The sequence below is a fragment of the Microtus pennsylvanicus genome, chromosome 11, assembly GCF_037038515.1.
Source record: "Microtus pennsylvanicus isolate mMicPen1 chromosome 11, mMicPen1.hap1, whole genome shotgun sequence".
Classification (NCBI taxonomy): domain Eukaryota; kingdom Metazoa; phylum Chordata; class Mammalia; order Rodentia; family Cricetidae; genus Microtus; species Microtus pennsylvanicus.
In genome coordinates this window covers 87,675,900-87,693,452 of record NC_134589.1, presented here as the reverse complement: position 1 = coordinate 87,693,452, position 17,553 = coordinate 87,675,900, and the positions used below count along the sequence as shown (strand labels likewise).

Here is a 17,553-nt window from a genome sequence, read left to right as displayed (position 1 = left end):
GGTGGGTGGGCAACCACCCTGAGTCCATTTCGGGGTTGGAAAGCCCCAGCAGGGTGCTTGGATACTTGGGCTTAAGGGTCGCCAGGCTCGAACGCGGGGGTGGGGGGGCGGGGCGCGTCGTCCCGCCGAGCGTAGGGACAAAGGCCCGCGGGCGGACGTGGCCGGGCCGGGCGGGCCCTTTAAGCGGGGTGGGCGGGCGGCGCGGGGGCGGGCAGGGGCGGGGCGCAGAGGGCGGCGGCGGCGGCGGCGGCAGCGGCGGTTAGTGCTCGGCGACTCGGATCGCTTCGGCCCAGTCTGGCCCGCACGGCGCTGGGCGCGGAAAACGGCCATGCCGCCGCGGCGCAGCATCGTGGAGGTGAAGGTGCTGGACGTACAGAAGCGGCGCGTGCCCAACAAGCATTATGTGAGTCTGCGCCCGCGCCACGCGGCGACCCCAGCCCCGCGCAGAACTTGTGCCCCGCGCCCTCCCTGCCGTCTGTCTCCCCACGCGCCCCTGGTCCCCGCGCCCTCCCCGCCATCTCCCCGAGCGTCCCGGGCCCCCGCGCCCTCCCCGCCATCTCTTCGCGAGCCCCCGCCCTGCCCACCCGTGCAAAAGTCTGGCCGCAGCCGCTGCTGGAGACGCAGACAAACCAGGAGAGAGACCCAGCCTCGTGGTACCAGCCAACCAAGCCCCTCGTCCTTCTGGGCATGGGTCATTTGAGTGCCCCTCTCCAGTAACTTCCGTTTAACAATGTGGTAAAGTTTCCCCAGGAGTACCCCCTTCTGTGAAATGAGAATTTTGTTTGGAGCTGGCAAGGCATGGAGGAAATGGGTCTCCGGCGTCATTTTGCAGATGGGAAGGCTGAGGGTTCTAGAACGTGGACCGTGGGTCCGGCCCACGATGACCCGCAGGTGGGAAGTGGCGTCCAGGGCTGCTTAGGGACCTTGTCTGCGATTGAGGTGGCCGAGGTACCACCTTAAAGATTCTGGGTAATAGGACAGTGGATCCAGAGGAGGCCCTGGGGACTTCAAGAGTGAAGGGGGATGGTGTCCCTGCCTGGAAGAAGCTGGCTATGGCAGCCTTGGAGAAGTTAACCGGGAAGGAAAAAAGCAAGAGGGAGGGGAAAAAAAATTCTAACAAAGAAGTGTGGAACAATGACTAGAAAAGGGCGTTGGCTGGAGAAAGGCTGGCCAGGGGCCTCCCTGGAAGCCCCTTTCGGGTCTATTTGTTTAAGAGAGTCATTCTTACAAAGCAGACAGACATACATGCCTTCCATGAGTCGCTCATAAAATTCTGGAAGGAGATGGCCGAGAATCCACTGCACTCTACAAGAAAGGGTGTGCTGTGTTCCCATGTATTGTTATTGGCTAAGCATTCAGTTACTCAGTCCTGGGCCAGCCAGCGGGGGCTGCTTCCTGGACCTGTGGTATCTTTAAATAGAGCTAAGTTTTCCCTGCTTCAGAGCTCAGCTAAATTGTCTTGGTTTCCCCATACCCCACCCCTTTTTTCCCCCTTAACTGTTTAGAATGCTGCCAAATCTTGGTTTCTTGGTGGAGCCTGTTGAGTTGCCTCCTGGGTATGGGACAGTTTTCAGTAACACACCAACTGGAGGAAGTCTGGAATCCTCTATGCCGCCTGCCGCCAGATCTGTGAACCCACCAGACCTGTGAGCCCGCCAAACCAGAATAGCTACAGCCACCGAGGGCTGGCATCATCGTCCTGTCTTCTGCTCTCACACACCTGTAGTGGTGGTTTTCTTGAGTCCTTTTCACAGACAAGAAAACTAACGGTCAGGAACAGAGCAGGTGTGTAAGTCCAGGCCTGCTGGACCAAAAAAGTTGTAACCACGCCTCTTCTCAGACCCCATATGCCCACAGAGACCCTGCACAAAGTCCTCTCAAAAGCTGGGAATCCACTCAGGCCCACACCTCCCTGCCAGCGATTTGAAGCTTTGAGGGGTACCCTCGAACTTCCAACCAGTTGTTAGGGGCCCACTGAGCCAGGTCTATGTAGCAGCCTGCTGTGGGCTCAGCTCTTAGATTCCCAGGTTGCTGCTACTTCCTGAAGTCTGTGTCCTCATCTGAAAGATGGGATGGTGATGTCCCCTCCCAGTGGGGGCAGTCATGTGACCAACACGAGGTTCCTTAAACTGTAGCCCCGTAGTGACCATGTCTTTCTGATTGGAAACGTGCTGAAGTCATGCGGGAGCTTGTTCCGAGAACTTGTTCCTCTGAATGCCGGCTTAGTCACTGCTGTGGCAAGGGGCCTTCTCTCTGCCGTCCAGCCGTCCAGCCGTTGATTCCCCAGAGGAGGAAGGGGGTGGGGCTGGATGCACCTTGAGTCATCCAGAGGAGGGGATAATTTGGTGCTATGGTGGCAGGGTCCCAAAGCCAGCAGCAGCAGACTGGACTGTGTCACCTGTCCCCCAGCTCCACACGCTGAAAGGGGTGGATCTAGAAATGGGTGTTGGCAGCCTGGCTGAAGTAACCTAGCTTCCGCCCTCCATGCAGCAGCTCCCCTTTCCTCAGTTGTGGCAACCAAAAATATGGACAGGTATTGAGTGTCCCATATCCCTTTGGGACCCATCTTAGCCTGTTTGTTATTGTATGACCAAGCACCTGAGGTGCAGTACTTTGTAAAGTAAAGAGGTTTATTTAGCTGCCTGGGGAGCTGGATGTCCAAGCTGGGGCTCCCTCATCAGTTTGGCCCCTGGACTTCTTGTCTACCTCACAGAGTTGTAGGTGGCATCATGGTGGAATTTGTATATTTAGAGAGATTGGAAACCAGGAACGAGGGGAGGAGCCGCTATGTTCCTTTGTAACAAACAACCAGCCCTTTGGGAACTGAGGTCCTAGGAGGACTATCTTAATCTCATTTAAGGCCATGCACCCAATGACCTAACTACCTCTCCCTAGGCTCCGCCCCTTAGATCCCACCATTTCTCATGTCACCACACTGGAGACCAAGCTCCCAACACAAAACTCTTGGATGTGGACAGACCATATCTGGATGTTAACAGGGGTGTCATCATGTACTCTTGCCCCTGTCACAGCACCCACAGAGCAACATACATATCAGTTTGGAGTGGCCTGGCTGCTGTGTCCCCCTGATTTCATGCCTCGAAGGATCAGAGGCTCTGAGGCCATAGTTAGACAACAATGCCTGGGGCTCAGGCCCCCTCTCTACCTCCATGTCAGGTTAGCAGCCTCTCCACAAAGGCCACCTTCACCCGTGGACAAGGCCTATGTCACTGTGTGTAGCCCCTGCTATGCTTGTGTACTCAGAGTCTGGGCTTCAGAGCAAATGAAGGAGGCTTCACAGAGTGAGATACTGTGGCCACCCTCTTTACTAGAGTGTCTTCTACCAACCTGTGGGCTCTGGGGGGGGGCGTGTTGCGATCCCCTCCCATGATAGTACACACGAGGTCAAGGGCACGGGAGGGCCCCACAGCAGTACTGACCAGGGTAGAACCCTGGTGTGGGTTTCGTGGTCTTGACAGCTCTTTGAGGATGGTAGACTCCCATCGTGTGACTTCAGTGTCTTAGGGGTCTAGGGGGAACAAAGCCCACCCCTCTTCATAGACTCCTGTCTCTGCCAGGTTCTGCATTCGTCTCAAATCCTCTCTGTCTTTTTATTTAAAATAAGCACAGAGACAGAGCCCCCACGTGCCCTTCTGGTCACTTCTTTTCCCCAAACTACTGCCCTGTATCTGTTATTTGTCATCTCCATGAACTTCTCAGTTGGTAGCCCAGGCTGGCCTGGAACTAACCATGTAGACCAGGCTGGCCTGGAACTCACAGAAATCCTCCTGCCTTTGCCTTCTGCATGCTGGAATTAAAGTCCGCCGTGCCTGGCCCCCACTTACTTTTAAAATACAGATCCACTGACTGGCAAGGTGGCTCAGTGTTTGAGAGACTTGTTGCCCTTGCGGTGACCCATTGTAACCATAGAGGTCACTGACATGTGTCGTAACTGTGGAGGTCTGACTAGCCATCACCCCTGCCCAGTTTTACAACATTCCTGTCACCCCGTTTGCCATCAGTGTCCCCTCCGTGCCCTTTACCTGCTTTACCTGCTAGCCCATCAGTCTTGTCTTTGATTCTTTGAAGCTATAAAAATCTTGCCCTGCTCAGATCTGTGTTAATTCAGAAGCCCCAGTTCATTTTAACCACTGCATAGTATACTCCATTTGTGGCTGTTTCTCTCCCTCCTCGAGGTCCTCTCCTGGGGACGCAGGGCTGTTCTTCCCAGCAGTTGGAGCTGTTCCTGTGTCTAGTCCCAGCACCAGAACTCTGAGGTCTTATGTTCAGCCCTGCGTGTCACCGCAGGGGCCACGTCCCTGGATTCCCTCTGCTCTGGGCCTCGTTCAGCTGATGTTAGTCTGCTTGCTGCACGGTAGGATCCCGTGATGCTGCTCCTTAGCCTTTCCCTGCCTGCTAATGAGGCCAAGTGGCCTTTTGTGCCTTCATTGGCCAGCTGAGATCCCTCCTCTGTGAATTGCCTGTTTATCCTTGCTGCTGGCTCAGTCTGTTTTGCCTTTCATCTTCTCTTGCTGTGAAAGGTTTATATGTCCGGGATACTAATCTTACAGGTGGTTAGATTAATGTTCTCAGTTTCCCTTCAAGGAGATCATAGACTCAGAGAATCCAAAGTGTGTGTGTGTGAGGTCACTCAGCAGGGAGAGACGGCATGGGAACTGAGCTAGGTGTGTTTGTCTGGGAGACAGAGGCAGCCTTGGGATCCCCACCACAAATCGGGGGGCTCACTGTTGCCACCTCACCAGCCCTTGTCACTTACTCCAGAGAAACTCTGAGTGGATCATCCTCATAGAGCGAGAGATTGTCAGGGTGTCCCTCCTTAACTGATCAGGTACCAGGAACCTGGGAGTGACGGTTGCTGCCGAGGCAGTGTGGATCCTGCCTGTGCTCTGTGAAGCCAGAGCTGTCTTCTGTGTTGTGTGGCAGTCCCCAGAGCTGAGCTGTGGAGTGTAGATCTGCTGCCGCCCATGCATATCCACAGCCGCCGCCCTCCTCTGCCGCCCCTTTTATGGAAACCCTCAAAGCAGGGCAGCCAGTGGGAATGTTAGAGACAAAGTAGCCTGGATGCAACAAGTTCTTTGTGGCAGTAGGGCTGCCCCGCCCAACCTTGGCTCCTGGCTTTGTGAGTGAAGTGGCGCCTCCTGAGAAGATAGTGAGAGGATTCGAAGGTGCTAGAATTCTGCTGGAGAAAACTGCCAGCGACTAGCGCATTTCCTCGGCTTACCTCTGCCATGTGGTGGCAAAGCCTGGTTTTGGTTCTCAACACTGCTGAGCCAGGAGGTCTGCCAGTGGCACTTCCCAGGGTGTCTGAATGACGTGGGTTTAAATGCTGATCCTCAGTGCTGAGCCTGATGACAGCCGTTAGTGGTGGCCATGAAGAACCACAGCTTGGCCATGGTCTGGAGCCCCCGCTGAGATGTGCAGCCCCTTCCTTCACGCTTCTGCTCTCTCCTGCGGCCCCTGCCCAGCCTGGGTGCCATGCTGCAGCATGAAGAGCCCTGCAGCCTCCTCTGCAGATGGTTCTGTCCCTCACCGTGTCTGTCAGACAGCACTAGCACCCTTGCAGCATTTTGAAAAGGAGATTTATTTTTATCTCTGTGCGCATGTGCTTGTCTGAATGAGTGGATATGAATATGCTGATGCCCTTGAGGGCCAGAAGAGGATGTTCAGTCCTCTGGCGCTGCAGTTGCCTGGGTGCTGGGAACCACACGTGGGTCCTCTGGAAGAGCAGCAAATGCTCTTAATTACCGAGCCATCTCCGAGTTCTCCCTGAGTAGAACTTTTTTTAAAAAAGTGTCTGTTGCTTTCTTGAGGCTGAGAAAAAAAGGTGAGGTGCCTGTTACAGAAGGGAGCTGTGCTGAGCAGGTGGCAAGTAAGATGTCTTCAGGATGCTCTTCTGGGACCTTGACAACTGTGTTGACTGCTCCAATCCCCTCAGCCCCGGGTGTAGGCGACAGGCCCTCCCCTTACTGGAGGCCTGCTCCAAGGGAGGTGCCCCAGCTACTCCTCTCATACTCTGGGTGCACTAGCATAGCTCCAAGCAGTTGCAACAGTGAATGGGTGCAGAATTTAAACCTGTGCCCTTAGTGGATGGAGCAGGCCCACCAGACCAGTGGGTTCAGATTTCTTCTCTGCCGTTTACCAACTCTGCGACCACAGTCAGATTATTCACCCTCTCTGTACTTAGTGTTCCCATCTATAAAGTGGGGTGGTCAGTAGTTCCAGTTTGAAGAGGCCCGCGTGAGTATGACAGTGGGCCCAGGTCCTGGTGCAGGCCTGACAAGAGCAGCCTTACTAGAAACATCCATGTATATTGTATATTGTTATTTACCATAGTTGAGGGTTGGCGGCTGCTTAAATGCCCATCGGTAGAGAATCGGATGCACGTGACGTGTACATGCAGAATTCCAGGAGGGTGGTGTAGATGTCCCTGGCTCCTGCCAGAGCATCATGGTCAGACTGGCGGTGGGTACGCGCTCATACTCGGGCCCTTCCTGCAGATTGCCGGTGAAGGGTGGAAATGGCCATCACAGACCCAGAAATGGAGCCGATAAAATATGTTGCACTTTTTTCTTTTTTTGCTTGTCGGTGCTTTTTTATGTTTTCCAAATGTTCTGCAATATACACATGGCCCTGTTTTTAGTGAAAATAAAAACGAATGACTGCTTGTTTCAAAAAAGAGGCCACGCCGAGCCAAGGTGGCTCCAGCAGCTTCCCACATCCTGCTGTCCGCCTATGAAATCCCTCTGGATCCCCCCCATCCTCTGAGAGCAAGGCCTCCTCAGATGGCCTTCTGCTGACCACAGACACTCTTTTTCCATTTCTGCCACACTTGACGGGCTTCCATGCGGCTTTCTAGCCATGAGCTGAAGAAGCAAAAGCTATGAGTGTGTGAAATCCCACAGCGCAACCAGGCACGTGATTTCCTGGCTCTCGTGTGTCTCACCCAGAGGGTCCAGTCCTTCATGGTGCCTGCAACTAAGGATGGGTGCAGATTCATGCAGCCCGGAGTCCTGCAGACACTCTGGTGTGCTCCCTGAGGTCACAGGATGCCAGAAAAGTCCTTCAGTTAGAGGTGTGCTCCAACCCCTGCTCCTGGGGTATTTTGTATGTTTGAGGGCTCCCCAACTCAGGTGCCCACAGTTGGCAAGTGGCCCAGTTATTGCACTACCAGAAAGGACCAGACTGGGGACCCTCCCGTTGAGCTGCACGTCCCATTCATGATGCCTGATCTCTGCTTGCAAATTACCCATCTGTCTTAGTTACAGTTATTATTGCTATGATGAAACACCATGACCTTTGGGGAGGAAAGTGTTTATTTGGCTTATGTATCCTGAGTCCCAGTCCATTGCGGGAGGCCAAGGCAGGAATCTGGAGGCAGAGGCTGATGCAGAAGGCATGGAGGGGGCTGCTCACTGGCTTTGTCCCTCTTGGCTTGCCCGGCCTGCTTTCGTATAGAACCCAGGACTACCAGCCCAGGAATGGCACCACCCACAGTGGACAGGGCCGCCTCCCGTCAATCACTAATTAAGAAAATGCCTGACAGCTGGATCTTGAGTCATTTTCTCAATGAGCTTCCTTCCTTCAGATGACTTCAGCTTGTGTCAAGTTGACGCAACCTCTCCCACACAGCCTCCTGGTTCCTTGGAGGGAAACTGGTGAATGGTCTTCCTTCTCAGGACTTGGTTGCCCCTCCCCTTTGTGTCCCTGCCATTGCAGGAAGGGGAATGAGGTGGCCGAGGGGACACGAGGCCTGTTCAGATGGCCACACGTGGCATCTGGAACCGAACTCTGAGTTGGTACTGTTCTTTGCTTACTGCTGCCCCTAAGATGTCCCTTCTTTAAAGCTGGTGGCTTTGCCAGGCTTCAAAAGCTTTTGTGCAGGATGTCTGGGGACACAAGATACTGGGATGTTTGTCCTTGGAGTTTTCCTATCCTTGGAACAGTGTTCCAAAGCTCATGTTCTGTGGTCCCTTTCTTAGAGCCCAGAGTGGTGACACTGACCAGCCCCTGCACCATGCTGGCATTCCTATCTCCTGGTCAAACATAGGGACACAGTTTGGAACAGAGTAACAGGTGACTTAGCAGCTCAGCAGTGGTGCTATGGATGAGTGGTGTGGCTGCCCCTACTCGCAGGACTCTGTCCCTTTTGGGATCCTGCCATCTGTTTCACCTGACCGCTGCACCATACCCAAGCTGCAGGGCTCCTCCCTCTTGCTTGCTGGCCCAAGCTTTCTTGACGAGCTAGAGAGGAGGGGGTGGAGGGAGCTGAACTCCACCATCAGCTTCTGCAGTCCTGTCTCGGCCCACCCTGACTGAGCAAATGAGAACCCAGTACACCCAGTACAACATGTGTTCCAGATAATGCGTACGCAGTATCTGGACCGTACTGGTACTCAACGGTGATTCATCACTTAGCTGAAATTAAGTTCTACTGGGCACTGCGCTTCATACGATGTTGCCAGAGATTCCTCTCTGAAAACAGCACTCCAGCTTCCTCCTGCCGGGAAGTCTACTGTGTCCCGAGAATCCATGGACAAAGGCACCCAGGGGCCAGGTACTCCGAAAATGCGGGGACAGTGTCCATATAGGCAGAGGATCTCCAGGAAAGAGGGCAGACAGACAGACCACCTGGGGCTGCTTGTGGCCCTGGACTCCATGAAGGTAAACACTGGGGAGGTAACCTGAGGCTGATCACCCAGTATGAGAGGGGTGATGCCCAGTGGACATCATCCTCAGAGAGAAGCTGATTCTTGGAGGGAAACTGATCCTCAGAGAGTTGATCCTTGAAGGGAAAGCTGATCCTTGGAGGGAAGCTGATCTTTAGAGAGAAGCTGATCCTCCGAGGGAAGATGGTTCTTTGGGCCTCCTGCCTGCATCCCAGGAGCAGAAAGAGGGCAGAGCCCATGTGGACAGTGGAGCCAAGACTGGCTCTTCAGGGGACAGTGTGAAAGCCACTGGGATTCTGACATTTGAGCGGTGTGCTAATAACTCTCAGTCTGTTTTGCTTTCAGAATTTAATGATATTTTTATTGCTAATTATGATAATAATGTCAGGCAGTAACTTTCATTGACCTGAATGTTTCTCACGTGCTCAAGGGTCTCAGACCTAATGCCACTGAGCGTGTGAGACAGTGTTCCAGACTAAAAAGCTGATCCTCAGTAAGTGACCGAGAAACCACACACAAAGCCTGACCAACTTGAACCACACTGTAGTGTACAGAACCAGATGAACCTCTCTGCTCCCCATCTCTGAGCAAATGGGGCGTGAGTGACATTAGCACCCCCAGATGCCACAGCTTTAAGAGGGACTCCAATTGGCCAGATCACCTGACCATCTTCCTGGTGGAGGTGGGACATCCTGATTGACATTCCTACTCTTCAAGTAGTGGGCAGCCGAGGTCAAAGGGCACTGGGGTTGGAAAGAGGAGGCTTGGACTGGGCAGGTGACACCATGCACGAGTGACGTGTGAGACTGTCCTCTTCAGCTTCACACCTGTGGAGACCAAGGTCTTAGAAAGACCAGGCAGTTTGCTCAGGATCACACTCAACTGAAGTGGTGGGAAGCAGCAGCTCTCCGTCCCTCACCCTAGGGAAGCTGCCCGAAAGTCTACAGGGTTGGCGTGCTCAGTTCTGCCTAGTGAAGCAGAATCGCGCGAACCTCCGCCCACAGCACTGGCCCACCAGCCAGAACCCACGAGGTGGCGTCACTGTTTCCTCCTCTCGGGCCAGGGTGTGAATCAGCAGCTGTGGCTTTGGGCCACCCTTGGCTTCCAGTCAGTTCCACAGATGTGGCTTAATGTCTGCCTGGAGCCAGCTGTGGATCAGGGCCAGAGAGAGAAGCAGTGATGAGCCCACGTAGGGCTGTCCTTAAAGGGGTCACCTCTGCTGAGGTGCATCTGTGATGAAGAGGGTGGAGGGACAGGGCATCCCGGTCCCTGTCCTGTCCCTGTGAGGGAAGCCAAATGCAGATGGACGCTTGGGGACTGGGGAGCCAGTGCCATCTAGCAGAGGGCCCTCTGCATGGGCCTAGGACTTAGAAAAGGGCTAGGTCTCGGTTTTCACACCTCTTTGAGAATGCCTTCCATTCTGTCTTGACCTCTTTGAGAATGCCTTCCATTCTGTCCTGATGTGACTATATTTTCAGATAAATTCGCTAATTTTTTTCTTCATATTTTAAAATAATTCTCTGGTCCTCATCACTGCTTAAAATCATGGTATCACATGATTTATTGAGATTTTTTTAAAAAAAGTTAATAAACATGGCTATTCACAATTTTGCTTTTCAATTTAATAAATGGAGTTTGACTTAGTTTCATTCGAAATCCTATGTATTTTATGGATTTTTAAATCATTTTCAGATGGAGTAAGTGAATTACATGAGATTGCCAAATGGGCTCCCCAGAAGAACGAACGTCCCTGCGTAGAATGCTCAGAGGTTGGTAGCCAGGTGGCCTGGAGGTGGCCTGGCTCTGTGGCCTGGAGTTAGTGGCTTAGCCTCTCTGTGCCCATTCTTTCTTCTGGGAAATGAGGATAGGATAATGACTGAGGTGGCTTAGTCACAGAGAGGATTTCGTTCACTTCCTGGCACACAGAAGTGCTGAACGAATGGTTCCCTATTTTCTTTTTAAGGATAAACATTGTGTTTGAGGACATTGCGTGAGAGCAGCAGGCTGGGTAGTAACTAGAGTTCCGCCCGCAGCCAGTTCCCTCTTAGGTCTTTACCTCCACGGTCAGCTTTCGAATCAGCGATGTGACTTGTCTCTGTGCGTCTGTATCTTCTTTTAGACGGGGTCTCACCATGAAGCCTGGCTGTCTGCCTCCCAAGTGCTGGGATCCAAGCCTCGGGGATTTTAACCAGCAGCCTCAAGTACACAACCAGTCAGGAATGGTTGCACACACGTCCATGTTCTAGATGGGTGAGGGTCCAGGTCACTAAAGTTCAGATTAATCAGCTTCTATGAGGATTGGCAGGTTAAGATATCAGTATTAAAACTATTCAAAATAGCTTAAGTATCTACTGCTGGGAAAGAATGTGAAATACTGTGTCGCCATGGACCAAGGATCTTTTAAAAGAGGTTTGTTCTGATCTTGTTTCGTGAAATGGAGAGATGTTCACCAAACAAGACAAATTAAAAACATAAGTCATCCAGTCGGCCTCTGTGCCTACAGTCTGCGCACAGGTTGGAACCAACCATAGTCTGGAAATATTGAAGGGGAAAAAAAAAGAAAATATTGGGGGAGGATTTACCTGTTGCTGGAGTGCTTTGTGTCGTTAGGCCTGAGATGGCCGTGTCTGTGTAGTTAGGCCTGTGATGGTCTGGTTGTGTGTGTGTAGTTAGGCCTGAGATGGTCATATGTGTGTAGTTAGGCCTGAGATGGTCATATGTGTGTAGTTAGGCCTGAGATGGTCATGTCTGTGTGATTAGGCATGAGATGGTCGTGTCTGTGTGGTTAGGCCTGTGATGGTCATGTCTGTGTGGTTAGGCCCGAGATGGTCATATCTGTGTGGTTAGGCCTGAGAGGGTCATGTCTTTGTGGTTAGGCCTGTGATGGTCGTGTCTGTGTGGTTAGGCCTGAGATGGCCGTGTCGTGTATGTACTGAATGTGTACGGCAGCTGTTTACATTGTGTGCGTGTAGTGTTAGGTGTTTAAGCCTTCTAGAGATGGCCTGAAGTGGATGGGAGGGCCTGGAGGGAACCCAGAGCCACGCCTTGAGGACAGAGAGGGATGGCCAGATACGGTGTGATCTTCATTAGCAAAGTGTTTGTGTGCAGACCTAGGGTCTGGGGAGTGTGCCAAGAGCGTGTCGTCTCGTGGGTAGGAATGTGGATGGCTTTAAGGCCTCAGACTCTGCAGTTCCTAGGTCTGCTTGTTGCTGTCTGGACGGAGCAAGTTCCTTACCCTCCCTACATACCGTCCTTATTGCAAAACAGGAGCTGTAGCCCGGGGACCTCCCTGCAGGGCAGAACAGAGCAGAGCTGCGGAGACACGGACTGTGGCATTTAGTCAGCAGTCACATGAAGCTGTCTTGTTTTTGTGTATTATCCAGTTTTCCCTAAAGAGGAGAGGACAGTGTAGGATGACGTGGGAGTCCACACAGGGCCCTAACTGGAATGGGAGCATCCGCATCCATCAGGTCCTGAGCCAGCAAGGGTGGACACAGGTGACCAGTCGTACTCACAGAACCTGGCCTATGAGAACCACTTATATTTGATGCAGGAAAAGAGACTTCCGGGTATGTCTGAGGTGGAAGTCGCATTTGTGCCGCCATGCTCCTTCGCCCATCTGCCCCACGCTAGAATCGTGCTCATTAAATACAAACCCATGATATTTGCTGGTTTTTCTTTAGAAGGAGCCATGAAGGGGCCCTAGACAGGAGAGGAATTAGCTTAAGTGCTGGATGCATTAGTCAGTTTTCTATTTTTGTCACAAAATGCCAGAGGTCGAGGAACTTAAACATTTCTTTAGCTCACAGGTGTCAAAACACAAAACATCCAGATCGTAGGGCAGCAGTGGTGAGGGCCCTCAGCTGTCCTCGTAGATGTCAGGAGCTATCACGGGGGTAGGAAAGGATGCCAGAGAACAGAAATTGTCCTTTTACAACTGTCTGTTCCTATGGAATTAATGGAGTCCTGGCAGAACCACATAATCCCCTAGAGACCCATCACCTGGAACTGTGCCCCACTTCTTAAAGGTCCCACGTGGCAAACTGGAGACAAAACACAGGAGTGCTTGGGGAACAAATTACAGCTCTGTTTTAGGAAGGCCTTGTCTGGTTGACCAACGGTGGAGAGCAGGCTGGGCCCAGGTGAAGGAAGCCATGCCGTGGAGGGGATGGCCAACTCGTCCATGAGCAGCAGGCTTCTGCCTTTCCTGCATCTCCCAGCCGACACCCTCATCAGTTCCCATTGCCCTTCTTGTTGTGGGAAGTGCCAGGCTCCTGACAGGATGGGGGCTTCTGGACTCAGTTCTGTGGACTTCCAGGCTCACCCAGATAGATGGAGTGGATTGGGGCCATAACTAACCTCATTGGGCACCACGTGGGTGCTGGCACTGTGCATGCAGTTGGCTAGATGTCACCTTGTGTTACAGAGGGAGAATAAAGGCTGAGGGGGGACTTGCCCAAGACACACAGCTGGATGGCCAAAGGGCAGGAGTTGGACACAGGGTGAGGGGACCGGCAAGTGTGGAATTCTGCTATCTTAAGCCCTGCCATGTTTACCGGGCGGTCATTTTTGAGATAGTCTTTTTATATAACTCAGGTTGGCCTGAAACTCACTGTGTAACCTGGACTGACCTGGAATTAATTCTCCTTCTGCTTCAGCGTCCCTAATGCTGGGTTACCACCCCTGCCAGTATGCCCTACGCAGAGAGATCACTCTTGGAAACGACCAAGGACAGCAGACACGGTCAGGCCATGGCTGGTTCATTTTCTCTGGTCGTTAATCCTGCAGCCCACACCTGTTCACCAGCGCCATGCCCATCTTCCATGGCGATGTCATTCACCTCCCGCAGTCAACTCCACATCATCTGGCCAAGTGCTAGAGGCAGGGTTTTGTTTTGTTTCAGTATTCTTCTTTAGATTGACATGTAATGGTCACACATGTTCACGGGGTACACGCTGACATCTGAGCATGCGTGTGTGTGATGACCAGATCAGGCTACTGCTGTGTTCATCATCTCGGATAAGTCATTATTGCTGTGTGGGGATGTCCCAAATCCTCTCTTGTAACTTCTTCAAAGCATCCAGTTAACTGCCACTCACCATGGTTGCCCTGTGGCACTGTAGAATATTAGACACCCGCCCTCCTGTCTAATTGTATCCTATCTCCCCAGTAACCATCCCGTCTCTAGTCCTCCCAGCCTCTGGCCACCTCCATCCATGAGGTCCACAGTTTTTAGCTTCTCTGTGTGCACTGGCTAGTTTCATGTCAACTTGACACAGGTTAGAGTCATCTGAGAAGGGAGAGCCTCAATTGAGAAAATGCCTCCTTAAGATCGGGCTGTAGGCAAGCCTGTAGGACTTTTTCTTAGTTAATGATTGATGGGAAAGGGCCCAGCCCATGGTAGGTGGTGCCATCCCTGGACAAGGTGGTCCTGAGTTCTATAAGAAAGCAGGCTAAACAAACCACAATGAGCAGGCCAGTAAGCAGCACTCCTCCATGGCCACGACATCATCTCCTGCCTCCAGGTTCCTGCCCTGCTTGAGTGCCTGTCCTGACTTCCCTCAGCAGTGGACTGTTACCTGTCAGCATAAGCTGAAATAAACCTTTTCCTTCCCAAGTTGCTTTGATCATGGTGTTTCATCACAGCGATAGAAACCCTAAGACACCGCACAAGTGAAATCGTGGCCCAATTGCCTGTGCCTTAACTCTTTCACACAACATAATGTCGTTGGCTCCACCAAAGTTGTCACATTCTTTGTCTAAGCAGGTGTACATGGACCACATTTTCTCAGCTGTTCCTTCATCTGCTACAGAGCTGTTTCTGGGGTGTTGTCAGCAGTACTGCAGTGAGCGTGGGGGTCCAGCTATTTCTTCCACATACTGATTTCACTTCCTCTGGCGGTGTCTCCAGGAGCAGGCTTCTGGGTCGTGTGATGATAGTTCTAGCTCTGGAGTGTGGAGGAACCTCCATGCTGTTTCCCACAGTCTGGTACTAGCTCACATCCCCATGAGCCAGGCAGGAGCCTTTTCCTTGGGCATCTCTCCAGCATTCGTGATCTCTTGTCTCTCTGGTAGTCGTCTGCTTGGCTGGGGTGAGGTGGTCCCTCGCTGTGGCGTGACTCTGCTTTTCTGTTTTGAAGGAATCCAGACCCTTACTCTGGCACATCCCTACTCAGTTCCTGGGTGACTTTGGATGAGTGGCGTTGTGGCCTCTCTGAACGTCATTTTTGTGTGCTACAAAATGGGGCAGATCATATGTTCCACCGCACGGGGTTGGTTTCCTAGGGGGACAGATCATTAGTGTGGTTGTCAGATAGAAGACACCATCACCCCTCAAGACCTAGAGCAATTGTTTCTGACCCGGAAAGTGTCCCCAGGGGCCACTAGCAGAGCTAGCCCCCTTGTGTTCTACAGGGTACCCAGATGGCCTGTGGCCTATGAAGAAACCTTACTAAGATCTCTACTAAGCAACCGCTGGGTGCTGGGTACTGTTCTAGGCCCTTTAGGTGTCTGACCACATTCCGTGGGCTTTGGCTCCTACATCACACAGGCTGAGTCCCATTCCTAGCTCTGTCACAGGTGGCTGTGTGACCTTGGGTGAACTATTGACCCTCTATGAGTTAAAAACCAGTGGCATATCATAAAGGAAGTAGCCGTGTGGCACACTTAGCGGGTGTTGTCACCAGCTCCATGGCCCTGGGCAACCCTGTCAACACAGGGCAGCCCCAACTGTCTTCAACCCCTCTCAATGGCCCAGGCACTCCTAAGGCCTGGCAGTCTTCAAGATCTCAACAAGCCCTGAGTGCCTGCCCTGGAGTTGTTCCTAGAAAGCCAGCCTGCAGGTTGGTGTCCTGAGCCTGGGCTTTGGCGCCAGCACTGCTGCTTGCCATTGGAAAGTTCCCATGCTGCTCGGGCCAGATGTGTGCAGAAGTGTGTGAGTTGGCAGCCAAGGCCCAGCTGGAGCCACAGGCCCAGGCCAGCGGTGTTTCCATCCTCTAGGGCCTTGGTCTGCGAGCAGCGTGCTTTGCCTGGGTAGTCTAGTAGCAGCTCCAGCCTTTGGCCCTGAATGTCCTCCTAACGTAGGGACATGGGCCGACGTGTGAATAGCCCCAGGCGTGCCCGTGCACAAGGACCCGAGGGCTGGCTTCCCTGCTCACCAACGCTCCAACTTCTCCTACTGATGGGGCTTTCATTACAGTGTGCCCAGGGGAAGGGACACGTCATGCTGTGAGCTCCAACCCTGACTTGTTAATTGCCAGGTCTGGGCGCTGACTATGACCAGACAGAGGACAAGCACTATCGGACTCCTCTAACCCCCAGTAGGTTTTCAACAGGGTAGAGGAAGGAGGGAGAATCAGGAGTTCAAGGCCAGCCTGGGCTACATAAGATCACAAAACAGAACAGATAACTTTTTCGATCTAATGCTCCTTTCCTTCTTGAGATAAAGTCTCTCTATACATCGTTGACTAGCTTGAAACTCGCTACATAGACCAGACTGGCTTCAAACTCACAGAAATCCACCTGCCTCTGCCTCCTGAGTACTGTGGTTTAAGGCGTGCGCCACCACACCTGGCTGGTCTAATGTTCTGAGCTCTTATAAGGGCTGCTACAGACAGGGCATTGGACAGTCTAGTTCTCCCAAGGAACACCTGAGATGTCTCAGTTAGCAATGGGACGAAGCTCCTATGAAGCGTCTGTGACCTGGGGACATCATAACATCCACTGCTGCTTAGAGCAGCTGGAGCAGCTAGCAGAGTGGGGGTCTCCTCCAAGCCCAGCCTATGGCTACATTTTCCTCACAAAGCAGTTCTGTTCCTGTTTCTCTTGGCAACTGAGCTGTTCATTCGTCCATTTCGGGAGCATTGTGACTGAGAAAGGTCACTGTGATCTTTGACCATGGAGTCCCATTTGGGCTTTTCATCTCTCTTTTTATTGGATGTTTCAAAAGCCCACTGTACCCAGGCCCTGGCGGAACAGCAGTAAGACAGGCTGGCCCTGCTGCTGGAGGGTCCTGTGAGGGTGAGTGCTAGCTGGACACATGACTTGGTGTTCTCTGGTGTCTTGCTGAGAGAGTGGCTCTGGCATCTAGGGAGCCCAGAGAACACTGGCCAGCTCAGACGCAGGCTGTCTGTTGAGGCTCCAATGGGAGGTGACTTAACAAGAGGACAAGAGAAGGCAGAGAAAGTCCCCCCTCCCATGAGAGAGACAGTCTCGTGCTCCTGGCTGAGGTCCTTACATGCATGTGACATCCTCTGCTCTGCATGGCCACGGCCCCAGTTGGTTCAGAGCAGGTCTGTGTTTGTCTGCCTTGTGAGAGTCGAAGCTGAGTAGCACGTCGGACAAAGGGCCCAGCTGTCCCTTTAGAGTCATCTCCACCTCCTGCCAGCCTCCTGGTTGCACACCTGCATCCAGGTATAATCACAGCCCTCAGTTACCAGCCCCTGCCTTGCCGTGTGCAGAGTGGACAGAGACAGCTAGGACGCAGCCCTAACTCTGGCGCGTCCTAACTGGTGCAGGGCACTGCGACTCTTGTGTCTGGGCCCCATTCCAGCCATTCACCTAATTGGAAAAAAAAATGGAAAAGAGAGAGAGGGAGGGAGAGAAATTGGCAGCCTGCCATCTCCGGTGTCTCTTTGTCTCTTGCTGCAGGGTGCCACTGAGTTTAGTGATTCCTGCTGCTGACTTGAGGACAGGAAAGCTCTGGCTTGGGGCCTGGAAAACTGGGAGTAGGGACTTGAGAGGCACGTAGGTTGGACTGAAGCTAACCTGTCCTCCCACTGGTTGATCTCAAGTATGTATGGTTTCCTCCTGCACTCTCACCCCAGGGTGACCCCACCTTCCTGGCAGGTGATCTGTGAGCTCTGGG

At 52.7% G+C, this 17,553-nt stretch overlaps 1 protein-coding gene across 2 annotated transcripts in view; it reads left to right on the top strand.

The window, feature by feature from the left end:
* The first annotated feature begins 228 nt into the window (after positions 1-228).
* Positions 229-17,553, top strand: part of Sh3pxd2b (SH3 and PX domains 2B) — an 82,350-nt gene continuing 65,025 nt past the window's right edge. For both annotated transcript variants that reach the window (XM_075941371.1, XM_075941370.1), the window contains exon 1: positions 229-403. In XM_075941371.1, the coding sequence (XP_075797486.1) occupies positions 329-403 (75 nt within the window). In that variant the 5' untranslated portion in view covers positions 229-328. The remainder of the gene's footprint in view (positions 404-17,553) is intronic.